This window comes from Ranitomeya variabilis, chromosome 1 (assembly GCF_051348905.1).
Source record: "Ranitomeya variabilis isolate aRanVar5 chromosome 1, aRanVar5.hap1, whole genome shotgun sequence".
Classification (NCBI taxonomy): domain Eukaryota; kingdom Metazoa; phylum Chordata; class Amphibia; order Anura; family Dendrobatidae; genus Ranitomeya; species Ranitomeya variabilis.
In genome coordinates this window covers 22,052,458-22,067,916 of record NC_135232.1, presented here as the reverse complement: position 1 = coordinate 22,067,916, position 15,459 = coordinate 22,052,458, and the positions used below count along the sequence as shown (strand labels likewise).

At 45.8% G+C, this 15,459-nt stretch overlaps 3 protein-coding genes across 9 annotated transcripts in view; 2 read left to right on the top strand and 1 right to left on the bottom strand.

Annotated features, from left to right (window-relative positions):
* LOC143802809 (uncharacterized) overlaps nucleotides 1–15,459 on the bottom strand; it is a 410,869-nt gene that overhangs the window by 131,643 nt on the left and 263,767 nt on the right. The gene's annotated exons all lie outside the window — the stretch shown is intronic.
* Nucleotides 1–15,459, top strand: part of LOC143802984 (uncharacterized) — a 143,031-nt gene that overhangs the window by 69,220 nt on the left and 58,352 nt on the right. The gene's annotated exons all lie outside the window — the stretch shown is intronic.
* The window catches only part of LOC143802895 (uncharacterized), a 71,935-nt gene that overhangs the window by 45,382 nt on the left and 11,094 nt on the right, over nucleotides 1–15,459 (top strand). For 3 of the 5 annotated variants that reach the window (XM_077281368.1, XM_077281366.1, XM_077281367.1), the window contains one exon: nucleotides 12,234–12,293. In XM_077281368.1, the coding sequence (XP_077137483.1) occupies nucleotides 12,234–12,293 (60 nt within the window). Of the gene's footprint in view, nucleotides 1–12,233; nucleotides 13,901–15,459 lie in introns of those variants that run through there. The other 2 variants (XM_077281370.1, XM_077281369.1) reach the window with 2 other exon arrangements.

Here is a 15,459-nt window from a genome sequence, read left to right as displayed (position 1 = left end):
TGATAGAAAAACCGCAAATTCCCTCATGGTGTTGTCTGAACGGACACCTGATTTGATGCAATGTGATAGAATCCTGACTAGAAATGAGAGGAAAATTCATAGACGCCGGAATGGCTTGTGCTACTACTGTGGTGATTCTACACATGTTATCTCAGCATGCTCTAAACGTATATCTAAGGTTGTTAGTCCTGTCACCGTTGGTAATTTGCATCCTAAGTTTATTCTGTCTGTAACTTTGATTTGCTCACTGTCATCTTATCCTGTCATGGCGTTTGTAGATTCAGGTGCTGCCCTGAGTCTTATGGATCTCTCATTTGCTAAGCGCTGTGGTTTTATTCTTGAACCATTAGAAAATCCTATCCCTCTTAGGGGTATTGATGCTACGCCATTGGCAGAAAATAAGCCGCAGTATTGGACACAGGTTACCATGTGCATGACTCCTGAACACCGCGAGGTGATACGTTTTCTCGTTCTACATAAAATGCATGATTTGGTTGTTTTGGGGCTGCCATGGTTACAGACCCATAATCCAGTCCTTGACTGGAAGGCTATGTCAGTGTCTAGTTGGGGCTGTCGTGGTATTCATGAGGATTCCCTGCCTGTGTCTATTGCTTCTTCTATGCCTTCGGAAGTTCCGGAGTACTTGTCTGATTATCAGGATGTCTTTAGCGAGTCCAGGTCCAGTGCATTGCCTCCTCATAGGGAATGTGACTGTGCAATAGATTTGATTCCAGGCAGTAAATTTCCTAAGGGAAGACTGTTTAATCTGTCGATACCTGAACATACCGCTATGCGTTCATATATCAAGGAGTCTCTGGAGAAAGGACACATCCGTCCGTCTTCTTCCCCTCTTGGAGCGGGATTCTTTTTTGTGGCTAAAAAGGACGGATCTTTGAGGCCTTGTATTGACTATCGGCTTTTAAATAAGATCACTGTCAAATTTCAGTATCCTTTGCCGCTGTTGTCTGACTTGTTTGCCCGGATTAAAGGTGCCAAGTGGTTTACCAAGATAGACCTTTGTGGTGCGTACAACCTTGTGCGCATTAAGCAAGGGGATGAATGGAAAACCGCATTCAATATGCCCGAAGGTCATTTTGAGTACTTGGTGATGCCTTTTAGGCTCTCTAATGCCCCTTCAGTTTTTCAGTCCTTTATGCATGACATTTTCCGGAACTATCTGGATAAATTTCTGATCGTTTATCTGGATGATATTCTGTTTTTTTCTGATAATTGGGACTCGCATGTGGAGCAGGTCAGGATGGTCTTTAAAATTTTGCGTGAAAATTCTTTGTTTGTCAAGGGCTCAAAGTGTCTTTTTGGTGTACAGAAGGTTCCCTTTTTGGGGTTCATTTTTTCCCCTTCTGCTGTGGAGATGGACCCAGTCAAGGTCCGAGCTATTCTTGATTGGACTCAGCCCTCGTCAGTTAAGAGTCTTCAGAAGTTCTTGGGTTTCGCTAACTTCTACCGTCGTTTTATCGCTAACTTTTCTAGCATTGTGAAACCTTTGACGGATATGACCAAGAAGGGCTCCGATGTGGTTAATTGGGCTCCTGCTGCCGTGGAGGCTTTCCAGGAGTTGAAACGTCGGTTTACTTCGGCGCCTGTTTTGTGCCAGCCTGATGTCTCGCTTCCCTTTCAAGTTGAGGTGGATGCTTCAGAGATTGGAGCAGGGGCCGTTTTGTCGCAGAGAGGCCCTGGTTGCTCTGTTATGAGACCTTGCGCCTTTTTCTCTAGGAAGTTTTCGCCTGCGGAGCGAAATTATGATGTGGGCAATCGGGAGTTGTTGGCCATGAAATGGGCATTTGAGGAGTGGCGTCATTGGCTCGAGGGTGCTAAGCATCGTGTGGTGGTCTTGACTGATCACAAAAATCTGATGTATCTCGAGTCTGCTAAACGCCTGAATCCTAGACAGGCCCGCTGGTCATTGTTTTTCTCCCGTTTTGACTTTGTTGTCTCGTATTTACCAGGTTCAAAGAATGTGAAGGCCGATGCTCTTTCCAGGAGCTTTGTGCCTGATGCTCCTGGAGTCGCTGAACCTGTTGGTATTCTTAAGGATGGTATTATCTTGTCAGCTATTTCTCCTGATCTGCGACGTGTGTTGCAGAGATTTCAGGCTGATAGGCCTGATTCTTGTCCACCTGACAGACTGTTTGTGCCTGATAAGTGGACCAGCAGAGTCATTTCCGAGGTTCATTCCTCGGTGTTGGCAGGTCACCCAGGAATTTTTGGCACCAGAGATCTGGTGGCCAGATCCTTTTGGTGGCCTTCCTTGTCTAGGGATGTGCGGTCATTTGTACAGTCCTGTGGGACTTGTGCTCGAGCTAAGCCTTGCTGTTCTCGTGCCAGCGGGTTGCTCTTGCCCTTGCCTGTCCCTAAGAGACCTTGGACACATATCTCCATGGATTTCATTTCTGATCTTCCGGTGTCTCAGGGCATGTCTGTTATCTGGGTGATATGTGATCGCTTCTCCAAGATGGTCCATTTGGTTCCTTTGCCTAAACTGCCTTCCTCTTCCGATCTGGTTCCTGTGTTTTTCCAGAACGTGGTTCGTTTGCACGGCATCCCTGAGAATATTGTGTCAGACAGAGGATCCCAGTTCGTTTCCAGATTCTGGCGATCCTTTTGTAGTAGGATGGGCATTGACTTGTCGTTTTCGTCTGCTTTCCATCCTCAGACTAATGGACAGACGGAGCGAACTAATCAGACTTTGGAGGCTTATTTGAGGTGTTTTGTCTCTGCTGATCAGGACGATTGGGTGACCTTCTTGCCGTTAGCTGAGTTTGCCCTTAATAATCGGGCTAGTTCCGCCACCTTGGTTTCGCCGTTTTTCTGCAACTCTGGTTTCCACCCTCGTTTTTCTTCGGGTCATGTGGAACCTTCTGACTGCCCTGGGGTGGATTCTGTGGTGGATAGGTTGCAGCGGATCTGGAATCTTGTGGTGGACAACTTGAAGTTGTCACAGGAGAGGGCTCAGCGCTTTGCCAACCGCCGCCGCGGTGTGGGTCCCCGACTACGTGTTGGGGATTTGGTGTGGCTTTCTTCCCGCTTTGTTCCTATGAAGGTTTCCTCTCCCAAATTTAAACCTCGTTTTATTGGTCCTTACAAGATATTGGAAATTCTTAATCCTGTATCCTTTCGCCTGGATCTACCTGTGTCGTTTGCTATCCACAACGTGTTTCATAGGTCCTTGTTGCGGCGGTACGTTGTGCCTGTGGTTCCTTCTGCTGAGCCTCCTGCTCCGGTGTTGGTTGAGGGCGAGTTGGAGTACGTGGTGGAGAAGATCTTGGATTCTCGTCTCTCCAGGCGGAGGCTTCAGTACCTGGTCAAGTGGAAGGGCTATGGTCAGGAAGATAATTCCTGGGTGGTCGCCTCTGATGTTCATGCGGCCGATTTAGTTCGTGCCTTTCATGCCGCTCATCCTGATCGCCCTGGTGGTCGTGGTGAGGGTTCGGTGACCCCTCACTAAGGGGGGGGTACTGTTGTGATTTTGCTTTTTGCTCCCTCTAGTGGTCATTAGTGATTTGACTCTGGAGCGTCTGTCTTTTCCTATATCCTCACCTGGGCCGTTAGTTCAGGGGCGTTGCTATATAAGCTCCCTGGACCTTCAGTTCAATGCCTGGCATCGTTGAATTCAGAGCTAATCTGTTGTGCTCTTGTCCTCTGATCCTGGTTCCTGTTTTTCAAGCTAAGTCTGCTTCTTTGCTTTTTGCTTTTGTTTTGTTTGGTATTTTTGTCCAGCTTGTTCCTATCTGTATCCTGACCTTTGCTGGAAGCTCTAGGGGGCTGGTGTTCTCCCCCCGGACCGTTAGACGGTTCGGGGGTTCTTGAATCTCCAGCGTGGATTTTTATAGGGTTTTTGTTGACCAGATAAGTTATCTTGCTATATTCTGCTATTAGTAAGCTGGCCTCTCTTTGCTGAACCTGGTTCATTTCTGTGTTTGTCATTTCCTCTTACCTCACCGTTATTATTTGTGGGGGGCTTGTATCTTGCTTTGGGGTCCCTTTCTCTGGAGGCAAGCGAGGTCTTTGTTTTCTTCTCCTAGGGGTAGTTAGATTCTCCGGCTGGCGCGAGTCATCTAGCGATCACCGTAGGCATGATCCCCGGCTACTTCTAGTGTTGGCGTTAGGAGTAGCTATTTGGTCAACCCAGTTACCACAGCCCTATGAGCTGGATTTTTGTATCTTGCAGACTTACACGTTCCTCTGAGACCCTGTCCACTGGGGTCGTAACATGATGCTTCTGAGATTGGAGCAGGGGCTGTTTTGTCGCAGAGAAGCTCTGATTGCTCTGTGATGAAACCTTGTGCTTTCTTTTCAAGAAAGTTTTCGCCTGCCAAGCGGAATTATGATGTTGGTAATCGGGAATTGTTGGCTATGAAGTGGGCATTTGAGGAGTGGCGACATTGGCTCGAGGGAGCTAAGCATCGTGTGGTGGTCTTGACTGATCACAAAAATCTGATTTATCTCGAGTCTGCCAAGCGGCTGAATCCTAGACAGGCTCGTTGGTCGTTGTTTTTCTCCCGTTTCGATTTCGTGGTCTCGTACCTGCCTGGTTCGAAGAACGTGAAGGCTGATGCTCTTTCTAGGAGTTTTGTGCCTGACTCTCCGGGAGTTTCAGAGCCGGCTGGTATCCTCAGAGAGGGAGTGATTTTGTCTGCCATTTCCCCAGATTTGCGACGAGTGCTGCGGAAGTTTCAGGCGGATAGACCTGACCGTTGCCCACCAGAGAGACTGTTTGTCCCAGATAGATAGACCAGCAGAGTTATTTTCGAGGTTCATTCTTCGGTGTTGGCAGGCCATCCTGGGATTTTTGGTACCAGAGATTTGGTGGCTAGGTTCTTCTGGTGGCCTTCCTTGTCGCGGGATGTGCGTTCCTTTGTGCAGTCCTGTGGGATTTGTGCTCGGGCTAAGCCTTGCTGTTCTCGTGCCAGCGGTTTGCCTTTGCCTGTCCCGAAGAGGCCTTGGACGCACATTTCCATGGATTTTATTTCGGATCTTCCAGTCTCTCAGAGAATGTCTGTCATCTGGGTGGTGTGTGATCATTTTTCCAAAATGGTCCATTTGGTGCCCTTGCCTAAGTTGCCTTCCTCCTCCGATTTGGTTCCTCTATTTTTTCAGAATGTGGTTCGCTTGCACGGCATCCCTGAAAATATTGTGTCTGACAGAGGATCCCAGTTTGTGTCCAGATTTTGGCGGATCTTTTGTGCTAAGATGGGCATTGATTTGTCTTTTTCGTCAGCCTTCCATCCTCAGACGAATGGCCAAACCGAGCGAACTAATCAGACCTTGGAAACTTATTTAAGATGTTTTGTTTCTGCTGATCATGATGATTGGGTGACTTTTTTGCCATTGGCCGAGTTTGCCCTTAATAATCGGGCTAGTTCTGCTACTTTGGTTTCGCCTTTTTTCTGCAATTCTGGTTTTCATCCTCGTTTTTCCTTGGGTCAGGTTGAGCCTTCTGACTGTCCTGGGGTGGATTCTGTGGTGGATAGGTTGCAGCAGATTTGGAACCATGTGGTGGACAATTTGAAGTTGTCACAGGAGAAGGCTCAGCGCTTTGCCAACCGCCGTCACGGTGTGGGTCCCCGACTTCGTGTTGGGGATTTGGTATGGCTGTCTTCTCGGTATGTTCCTATGAAGGTCTCCTCTCCTAAATTCAAGCCTCGCTTCATCGGTCCTTATAAGATTTTGGAAATCCTTAACCCGGTGTCATTTCGTTTGGACCTCCCTGCGTCGTTTGCCATTCATAACGTGTTCCATAGGTCTTTGTTGCGGAGGTATGTGGTGCCTGTGGTTCCTTCTGTTGAGCCCCCTGCCCCGGTGCTAGTTGAGGGCGAATTGAAGTATGTGGTGGAGAAGATCTTGGATTCTTGTATTTCTAGACGGAGGCTTCAGTATTTGGTTAAGTGGAAGGGCTATGGTCAGGAGGATAATTCCTGGGTTGTCGCCTCTGATGTTTATGCGGCCGATTTGGTTCATGCCTTCCATGTGGCTCATCCTGATCGCCCTGGGGGTTTTGATGAGGGTTCGGTGACCCCTCCTCAAGGGGGGGGTACTGTTGTGAACTCTGTTTTTGGGCTCCCTCTTGTGGTCACAAGTGGTACTGTGTGAGTGCTGTCTTTGGGCTCCCTCTGGTGGCTCTTTGTGTCATTCTGCAGGTCTGAGGCTGGATCAGCTGTCTCGTTATCTGTTAGCTGGTTTCCTATTTAGCTCACCTGGACTTTCAGTGTTTGCCTGCTGTCGATGTATTCAGTGCTATTTTGATCTCTCCTGAATTCCTTCGCTATCAGTCTCTCCAAGAGAAGCTAAGTTTTCTGTTTGGTTATTTTTTGCTCATCAGTGTTCAATATGTTTCTTGGTTATTTACTTGTCCTTGTCCAGCTTGCTAATATGTGATTTCCTTGCTTGCTGGTAGCTCTAGGGGGCTGAGTTTCTCTCCTCACACCGTTAGTTGGTGTGGGGGTTCCTTGAATTCTCAGCGTGGATATTTTGTATAGGGTTTTTTACTGACCGCACAGTTCCCTGCCTGTCTTCTGCTATCTAGTATTAGTGGGCCTCATTTGCTGAATCTGTTTTCATTTCTACGTTTTTTATTTTCCCCTTACCTCACCGTTAATATTTGTTGGGGGCTTCCTATATCTTTGGGGTCATTTCTCTGAGGCAAGTGAGGTCTTACTTTCTCTATAGGGGTAGCAAGTTTCTCAGGCTGCGTCGAGATGTCCAGGAATTTAGGCACGTTCACCGGCTACCTTCAGTGTGTTTGGTTAGGATCAGGTTTGCGGTCAGTCCAGTTACCACCTCCCTAGAGCTCGTTCTATGTTCAGTTACTTAGCTTGTTCATTCTGTGATCCTCAGCCACTAAGGATCATAACAACACCCCTAATCCTAATCTCAACCCTAACCGTAACCCTATCCACACCCCTTAGCTGAACACACCCCGAACCCTAATCCCAACCCTAACCACACCCCTAACCCCAACACACCCCTAACCCCAACACCCATAACCCTAACCACACCCCTAACCCTGACACACCCCTTACCCTAATACCAACTGTAAACGTAATCCAAACCCTAACCCCATCTCTAGCCCCAACCCTACCCTAACTTTAGCCCCATCCCTAACCCTAACTTTAACCCTAACTTTATCCCCAACCCTAACTTTAGCCCTAACCCTAACCGTAATGGGAAAATGGAAATAAATACATTTTTTTTCTTGTATTATTTTTCCCTAACTAAGGGGGTGATAAAGGGGGGTTTGATTTACTATTTATATCGGGTTTTTATAGTGGGTTTTTGTTTGGCAGCTGTCACACACTAAAACACGCTTTTTATTGCAAAAAATAGTTTTTGCATCACCACATTTTGAGAGCTATAATTTTTCCATATTTTGGCCCACAAAGTCATGTGAGGTCTTGTTTTTTGAGGGACGAGATGACATTTTTATTGGTACCATTTTCGGGCACATGACATTTTTTAATCGCTTTTTATTACGATTTTTGGGAGGCAGAATAAACAAAAAACAGCAATTCATGAATTTCTTTTGGGAGGGGCGTTTATATCGTTCCGCGTCTGGGAAAATTGATAAAGCCGTTTTATTCTTCGGGTTAGTATGATTACAGCGATACTATTATTATTATTATTATTTATTGTTATAGCTCCATTTATTCCATGGCGCTTTACATGTGAGGAGGGGTATACATAATAAAAACAAGTACAATAATCTTAAACAATACAAGTCATACCTCATTTATATCATTTTTTTATGTTTTGGCGCTTTTATACAATAAAAACTTTTATTTAAAAAATAATTATTTTTGTATCACTTTATTCTGAGGGCTTTTCTATTTTTTTGCTGATGACTCTGTGGGACAGTTTTATAGGTCGGGTCATAACGGACGCGGCGATACTAAATATGTGTACTTTTATTGTTTGTTTTATTTACATAAAGAAATGTATTTTTTTTTTTTAAAAGATTTATTTATTATTTGTTCTTTATTTAGGAATTAAAAAAAATATATTTTTACACACATTAATTTTTTTTACATTGTCCCAGGGTGGGACATCACTGTATAAAGTCAGATTGCTGATCTGACACTTTGCACAACACTATGTCAGATCAGCGTTCTGACAGGCAGTGTAGGTCCTGGCACATAGTGTGTCCGGAGCGAGGGGCGTTGTGTTCCGTTGTGTTCCCCCTTCCCTTAAAATAAATAAAATATACTCCTCTCCGGCCTCTTAAGTTTGGATGTTATTCTGTAGCCTTAGGATAAGGTGTAACTTCTCAATCGCTGTGACTCCCCCATGTTAATGTAGCAGTGGTCGATCTTCTACAGGGTGGGCCATTTATATGGATACACCTAAATAAAATGGTAATAGTTGGTGATATAAACTTCCTGTTTGTGGTACATTAGTATATGGGAGGGGGAAAACTTTTCAAGATGGGTGGTGACCTTGGCGGCCATTTTAACCCCTTCATGACCGTGGGATTTTCCGTTTTCGTTTTTCACTCCCCTCCTTCCCAGAGCCATAACTTTTTTATTTTTCCGTCAATTTGGCCATGTGAGGGCTTATTTTTTGCGGGACGAGTTGTACTTTTGAACGACATCATTGGTTTTACCATGTCGTGTACTAGAAAACGGGAAAAAAATTCCAAGTGCGGTGAAATTGCAAAAAAAGTGCAATCCCACACTTGTTTTTTGCTTGGCTTTTTTGCTATGTTCACTAAATGCTAAAACTAACCTGCCATTATGATTCTCCAGGTCATTACGAGTTCATAGACACCTAGCATGACTAGGTTATTTTTTACCTAAGTGGTGAAAAAAAATTCCAAACTTTGCTAAAAGAAAAAAAAAAAATTGCGCCATTTTCCGATACCCGTAGTGTCTCCATTTTTCGTGATCTGGGGTCAGGTGAGGGCTTATTTTTTGCGTGCCGAGCTGGCGTTTTTAATGATACCATTTCGGTGCAGATACGTTCTTTTGATCGCCCGTTATTGCATTTTAATGCAATGTCGCGGCGACCAAAAAAACGTAATTCTGGCGTTTCGATTTTTTTTCTCATTACGCCGTTTAGCGATCAGGTTAATGCTTTTTTTTATTGATAGATCGGGCGATTCTGAACGAGGCGATACCAAATATGTGTAGGTTTGATTTTTTTTTAATTGATTTATTTTGATTGGGGCGAAAGGGGGGTGATTTAAACTTTTATGTTTTTTTTATTTTTTTCACATTTTTTTTTACTTTTTTTTTTCACTTTTGCCATGCTTCAATAGCCTCCATGGGAGGCTAGAAGCAGGCACAACCCGATCGGCTCTGCTATGTAGCAGCGATCATAAGATCGCTGCTACACAGCAGAATTGCAGGTGTGCTGTGAGCGCCGACCACAGGGTGGCGCTCACAGCTGTCGGCGATCTGTAACCATAGAGGTCTCAAGGACCTCTATGGTTACCATTCAGAAGCATCGCCGACCTCCGATCATGTGACGGGGGTCGGCGATGACGTCATATCCGGCCGCCTCGGCCGGATGCGGTAGTTAAATGCCGCTGTCTGCGTTTGACAGCGGCATTTAACTAGTTAATAGGCGCGCCTATTGCGGGCACATGTCAGCTGTTCAAAACAGCTGACATGTCCCGGCTTTGATGCGGGCTCACCGCGGAGACCTGCATCAAAGCAGGGGACCTGACGTCGGACGTACTATCCCGTCCAACGTCAGGAAGGGGTTAAAGATGGTGCATCACCACATTATGGGTGTCGTGTCCGAGCATTCCTACATGAACAGTTTCCTGGAAAGTGGATTGGTCGTCGTGGGCCAGTTGAATGGCCACCAAGGTCTCCCTATCTGACCCCCTTAAACTTTTATCTTTGGGGTCATCTGAAGGCAATTGTCTATGCTGTGAAGATACGAGATGTGCAGCATCTGAAACAATGGATACTGGAAGCCTGTGCTAGCATTTCTTCTTTGGTGTTGCTATCATTGTGTCAAGAGTGGGAGAAGAGGGCTGCATTGACAATCCTACACAATGGGCAGCACTTTGAACACATTTTATAAGTGGTCATAAACTTGTAGATAACTCATTAAAGAATAAAGTTACGTTAAAACCAAGCACACCATTGTTTATCTTGTGAAATTCTCAATAAGTTTGATGTATCACATGACCCTCTTCCCATTAAAAATAAAGTTGGATCCAAAATGGCCTACTTCAAAATGGCCGCCATGGTCACCACCCATCTTGAAAAGGTTTCCTCTTCCCATATACCAATGTGCCACAAACAGGAAGTTGATATCACCAACCATTCCCATTTTATTTAGGTGTATCTATATAAATGGCCCACCCTGTACATTAATTCTTATGGAAGTACCGAAGACCAGACAAACGGTGCAGACGGCTATCTCCGGTGGTCCCATTAAAAATTAATGAAGCGGCAGTGTGAATGATCGACCTACACTCTATTCACACTGTCCACATCAGAGCCCCAGTTCTTGGGATCAGTGGGGGTCTCAACAGACAGACCTCAAGCAACCAGGGAGACTGATTGATGAGGGAGGATGTAGATATGGTCCGGATGTAATCCAAAGAAATGGGGTATTGAACAGGCACGCAGAGAGCTTTTCCCATATAGGCTGGCATCGGAGATCATTCCACTTCATGCTGCAAAAGGAAGGAGTTCGTATCTCGGGTGAGATTGTTCCTTTATGTACCTTGGTATCAGTTTTGCTTGCTTAAACTTGTATTTTTTATATGCGGACTATAGGGCAATGAGTAAGGATGCCTAATGATATTATTTTGCATAAAAAAAGGGGTGTTTATAATTCACCGTGCTGTTAGATTTGCAGCGCTCTGCAGGAGCGTCTGGTGGTATATGTATATTGTGTGTGTTTATTTTGGTATTTGTGGTGGTTTTTTGAGGCCTGTGGCCCTTTTAAACGGATCTTATTAAAAGTTATTTTTTATAATTTAACTACAGTTCTACCTTGCTACGTACACTTGTTGATCTGATTGGTGGTATTATCCAATTTACAAACTTGAGAATACCACTTAAATGATCTATAATTACTAATGTCAAAAGTTCTTGTTTTATAGTATTATCTTTGGCGGCATCCAGAGTGTCACTATGGTTTTATATTATGAGTTTCTAAATGAATCTTGAACACATGTGATCTGTTAATGCAGCGCCCCAGAGTCCTGGTCGTTGCAGTAACGTCGCTCTGCCGCTAAGGGGAGTGATGTTACGTCTGATTGCACTAAAGGAGTTCACCTGATCAGGTAACACTCACATTACACTTCACACTCCGGCCACCAGGGGGAGTGGTTCTATCTAGTAGGCCACTCCTCACACTCTGGTAAAACTGGGGGTTGGACAGGAAGACAGAGAGAAGTAACTGGGAAGAGCTAGTGAGAGGACCTGTCAGGGATGGGATCCTGGCAGACTCCTAAGAATAGCACAAACCAGTGAGCTACGGGGATACAGCAAAGAAGTGATAGAACCAGAAGGAGTCGTGCTTTAAGATCGAGGCAACATCCTTCTGAGGGGCAACAGTCGGTGGCCGGAACGCCGAGCAAGTAAGAGACTACAAGCATTACTTCAAACCACGGCCGGACAGCCAATTATAGGTTGGCTGTCTCACTAAAACACCTAAGCAGACAACGGAGGCAGCTGTGGGAGAGGGGCGACTCTAGAGTCCCGGAAGAACTCCAGGCCTACCCCGTCATACGGGTGCGTCCTAGCCATATCATCTGGGGGACGGAGAGAACGAGCATCAGAGACAGACAGAAGCAGTTGTGAGGACTATCCCGGGGTGCTCAGCAGGGAAGGACTACAACACACAGGCGCTAGAAGGTAGACGCTGATTCCCACCTGTGAAGGGGACTCCTGATGTGCCTTCGGACCGGCCGGTCTCAGACAGCCCGATTAACAGTGCCCTGGATTGGACACCTGAAGCCTTCAGTAAAGAGGTAAAGAGACTGCAACCTGGTGTCCTCGTTATTTACTGCACCGCACTACCACCACCATCCACATCCATTACTGTACGCCCCTCAGCAGGGTCACGAACCGGGTCTAGCCACCGTGACAACCCCAGAGCAGAGACTCAGAGGCCCGGTACCGGGTACCCCTCGGCCCTGCGGCAGTGGGGGCGCTACATTAACAATTGTTGTTTTTTTACTGTTACGCATAAACTCCAAGAATAATACTTTTAAAATTTGTCTTTTTTCATGTGTTTTTTTTTTTTGGCAGATTACTATTCTCAAAATTCAGAGGGACAACTATCTTCAGATATTAGACCAGATGATCATGGTACGATACATCATACAAATGAAGAACGTGGCATTATCACAGCTGTACCTTCAGCCTTTCACAACCAAGAGCTGCCATCTAATCCCTTTAAACAGCTTAACCCTCCTTCTTCACCCCAGCAAAATAATGTTTTGTTCAGCAAAATAATAGGTGTTCAGCATGAAAGAGTTCACACAGAAGAGAAGCCATATTCATGTCCAGAGTGTGGAAAATGTTTTACTTGGAAATCCCGACTTGTTATACATTCACGAACTCACACAGGGGAGAAGCCATTCTCATGTTCTGAATGTCAGAAATGTTTTAACCATAGATCAGATCTTGTTAGACATCAAAAAATTCACCCAGGTAAGAGGACATTTTCATGTACCGTGTGTGAGGAACGTTTTAACGAAAGCTCACTTCTAATTGAACATCAAAAAACTCACAAAAGAAAAACATTTTCATGTCCAGACTGTGGGAAATGTTTTATGATTCAATCAAATCTTTTTAAACATCAAAAAACTCACACAGGGGAGAAACCATTTCCTTGTTCAGAATGTGGGAAATGCTTTACGCAAAAATCGGTTCTTGTTAGACATCAAATAATTCACACGGGGGAGAAGCCATTCTCATGTAGTCTTTGTGGAAAGTGTTTTAACCAAAAGTCAGTTCTAAATACACATCAAAGAACTCACACAGAAAAAAAATTTCCATGTCCACAATGTGAAAAATGTTTTAACCACATATCATATCTTTATAAACATCAAAAAAATCACACAGGGGAGAAGCCATTTTCTTGTTCAGAATGTGGGAAATGCTTTACCCAAAAATCAGTCCTTATTAGACATCTGATGATTCATACAAGGTAGAAGCCATTTTCGTGGAATCAATGTGGGAAATGTGTTAAGCAAACCTTATTTCTAATTGCATATCAAGGAATTCACACAGGAAAACATCTCCAGATTGTGAAAAATGTTTTATCCGCAAATCAAATGTTTTTAAGGTGCAAGAACACACACAGGGCAGAAGCCACTTTTTCAGTTGTTTCATTGACAAACAGTACAGTCCTGGCCAAATGTTTTGAGACAGACATAAATTTTGGTTTTCACATTTGCCTCTACAGTGTTTTTATTCGGTCTCCCATGACAGCACCACTAGAGAGGGGATTCGCCCTTCTGGGACGGAAACCCACAGACAGCACTTTACATTATAGAGGGGATTTGTACAGAAAATAGACATTACAGCATAACAATAAACACAGATCAAAACCGATACCAAGAGGAATAAGTGCCCTGTTTGCAAGTTTACAAACTATGAGGAAAAAGGGGAGACACGAGAGGTGGATGGTAACAATTGCTTTCGTTGTTCGGATCAGACATAGTGTAAGAATCGGGTGTTCATGTAAAGCTGCCTGAACCAGTTAACAGTCTAAATATGTAACAGTACAGACACAGAGGGCTATTAAATGCATAAACGTATGAGAACATGATGTAAGGAACCTGGTTATGGTTTAAGTTTTTTGAATGGGCTACACAGGGATAGTTAGCATCAGTTGGTTTCCTGTCCCTGACAGGCGAACCTCTTCAGACATGCCTTTGGAAGAAGATGGAAGATGTGCCTAGGCCCGACAGGTCAACTCAGGCAGCGGGGGTCCCCTGCCTCAGCCTGTCCCGTGTGCTGGAAGTGCCACACTGCAGGGGTACTGCATATGTAGGCAACAGCAGAAGAAGCAGCCTCCAGGGAGGAGAGTGAGCTTGGTGGTGATCCATCGCCGCAGGTGCGGGTAAGTATATGCTGCGGTGGTGTCCGTCTCCTTGGGCTGCGCCGGGCTCACGGCGGTATTTCCTGGGCGGCTGGCCGGTGGTTCCGGCGGCGGAGGGCTGTAATGTGCGTCCAATCACCGGCGCATGTGCGGTGGCATCTGGCACGCCCTGATGACGAGGCCGGGTCAAGTCCTCAGTGACACGGCCGGGGTTGGAGCCTTGGTGACTCGGCCGCGGCGTGACCCGGTGATGTGGTCAGGGGCTTTTGCAGTGGGTGTCGCTGGCAGGCCTTGGTGACGCAGCAGATCACGCTCCTATGATGTGGCCAGGGGTCACCGGTAAAGATGGTGGCCGTGGCGGTGAGTCGGGGGTCGCGGTCCGGAGCGAGGCGTTGTGTTGGAGCCGGATGTGGGGATGCCGCGCATGGGCCAGGGGTGCAGTCGTGGAGGGGGGTAAACTAGATACAGCACTTGCTAAAGTATCTAGGAAGGCCTCACTGCCATTTGAAGATATGGGGAATTTAAAGGACCTATTGGACAGGAAAGGAGATATCTTTCTAAAGGGTGCCTGGGAAATGTCAGCAGGGTCCCTTAGACCAGCAGTGGCGGCCACCTGCACAGCCAGGTCGTTAATGGTCTGCTTAGACTGGTTGGAGGAACAGTTTAGGGAAAAGGCTTCTAGAGACAGTATTCTGTCTTCCCTTCCCATGATCCAGGGGGCTGCTGCTTTTTTATCGGATGCATTAGTGGACTCAGGCTAGCAGCAAGAACTGCGGCCCTTTCTAATGCTGCACGCAGGGCCCTATGACTAAAGTGCTGGCCAGGGGCTATTCAGGCCAGGTCTAAGTTGTGCGCAGTATCCCTTGTGAAGAGTACATCTGTTTGGGCCAGTATTGGATGAACTCTTGGAGAAGGCAGGGGACAGCAAGAAAAAGTTCCCTAGCTTAGCGGGTCCTTCATACAGGCGTGATTTCAGTAGGAGGTGGTCCAGTCGTAGGAGGTTGTCTAGGGATAAAACTAGATGGGACAGCAACAAAAAGGTAGAGGTTATTTGTTCGGTTCTTCCCGGGATTGCAGGAAACCGTCCCAATGACTGCCGGCCCAGGTGGGGGGGAGGCTTTCGGCTTTCTACCCGGCCTTGTCAGAAATTTTCGACAGTACGTGAATACATGATGTCATCAGCACAGGTCTTAAGTTTGAGTTCCGGGAATTACCTCACGACAGGTTTATGTTAACTCCCACTCGTTCTTCATCAGCAGAACAGGTGTTGGGAGTCCGAGGTCCAGGAACTACAACAGAAAGCAGTCTTGATAGACGTTCCTGAGTCAGAGAGAGGTAAGGGGTTCTATTCCTCCCTCTTCCTGATTAAGAAACCAGACTGTTCCTTTCAGACCATTATTAATCTGAAGGGTCTGAATAGATTCT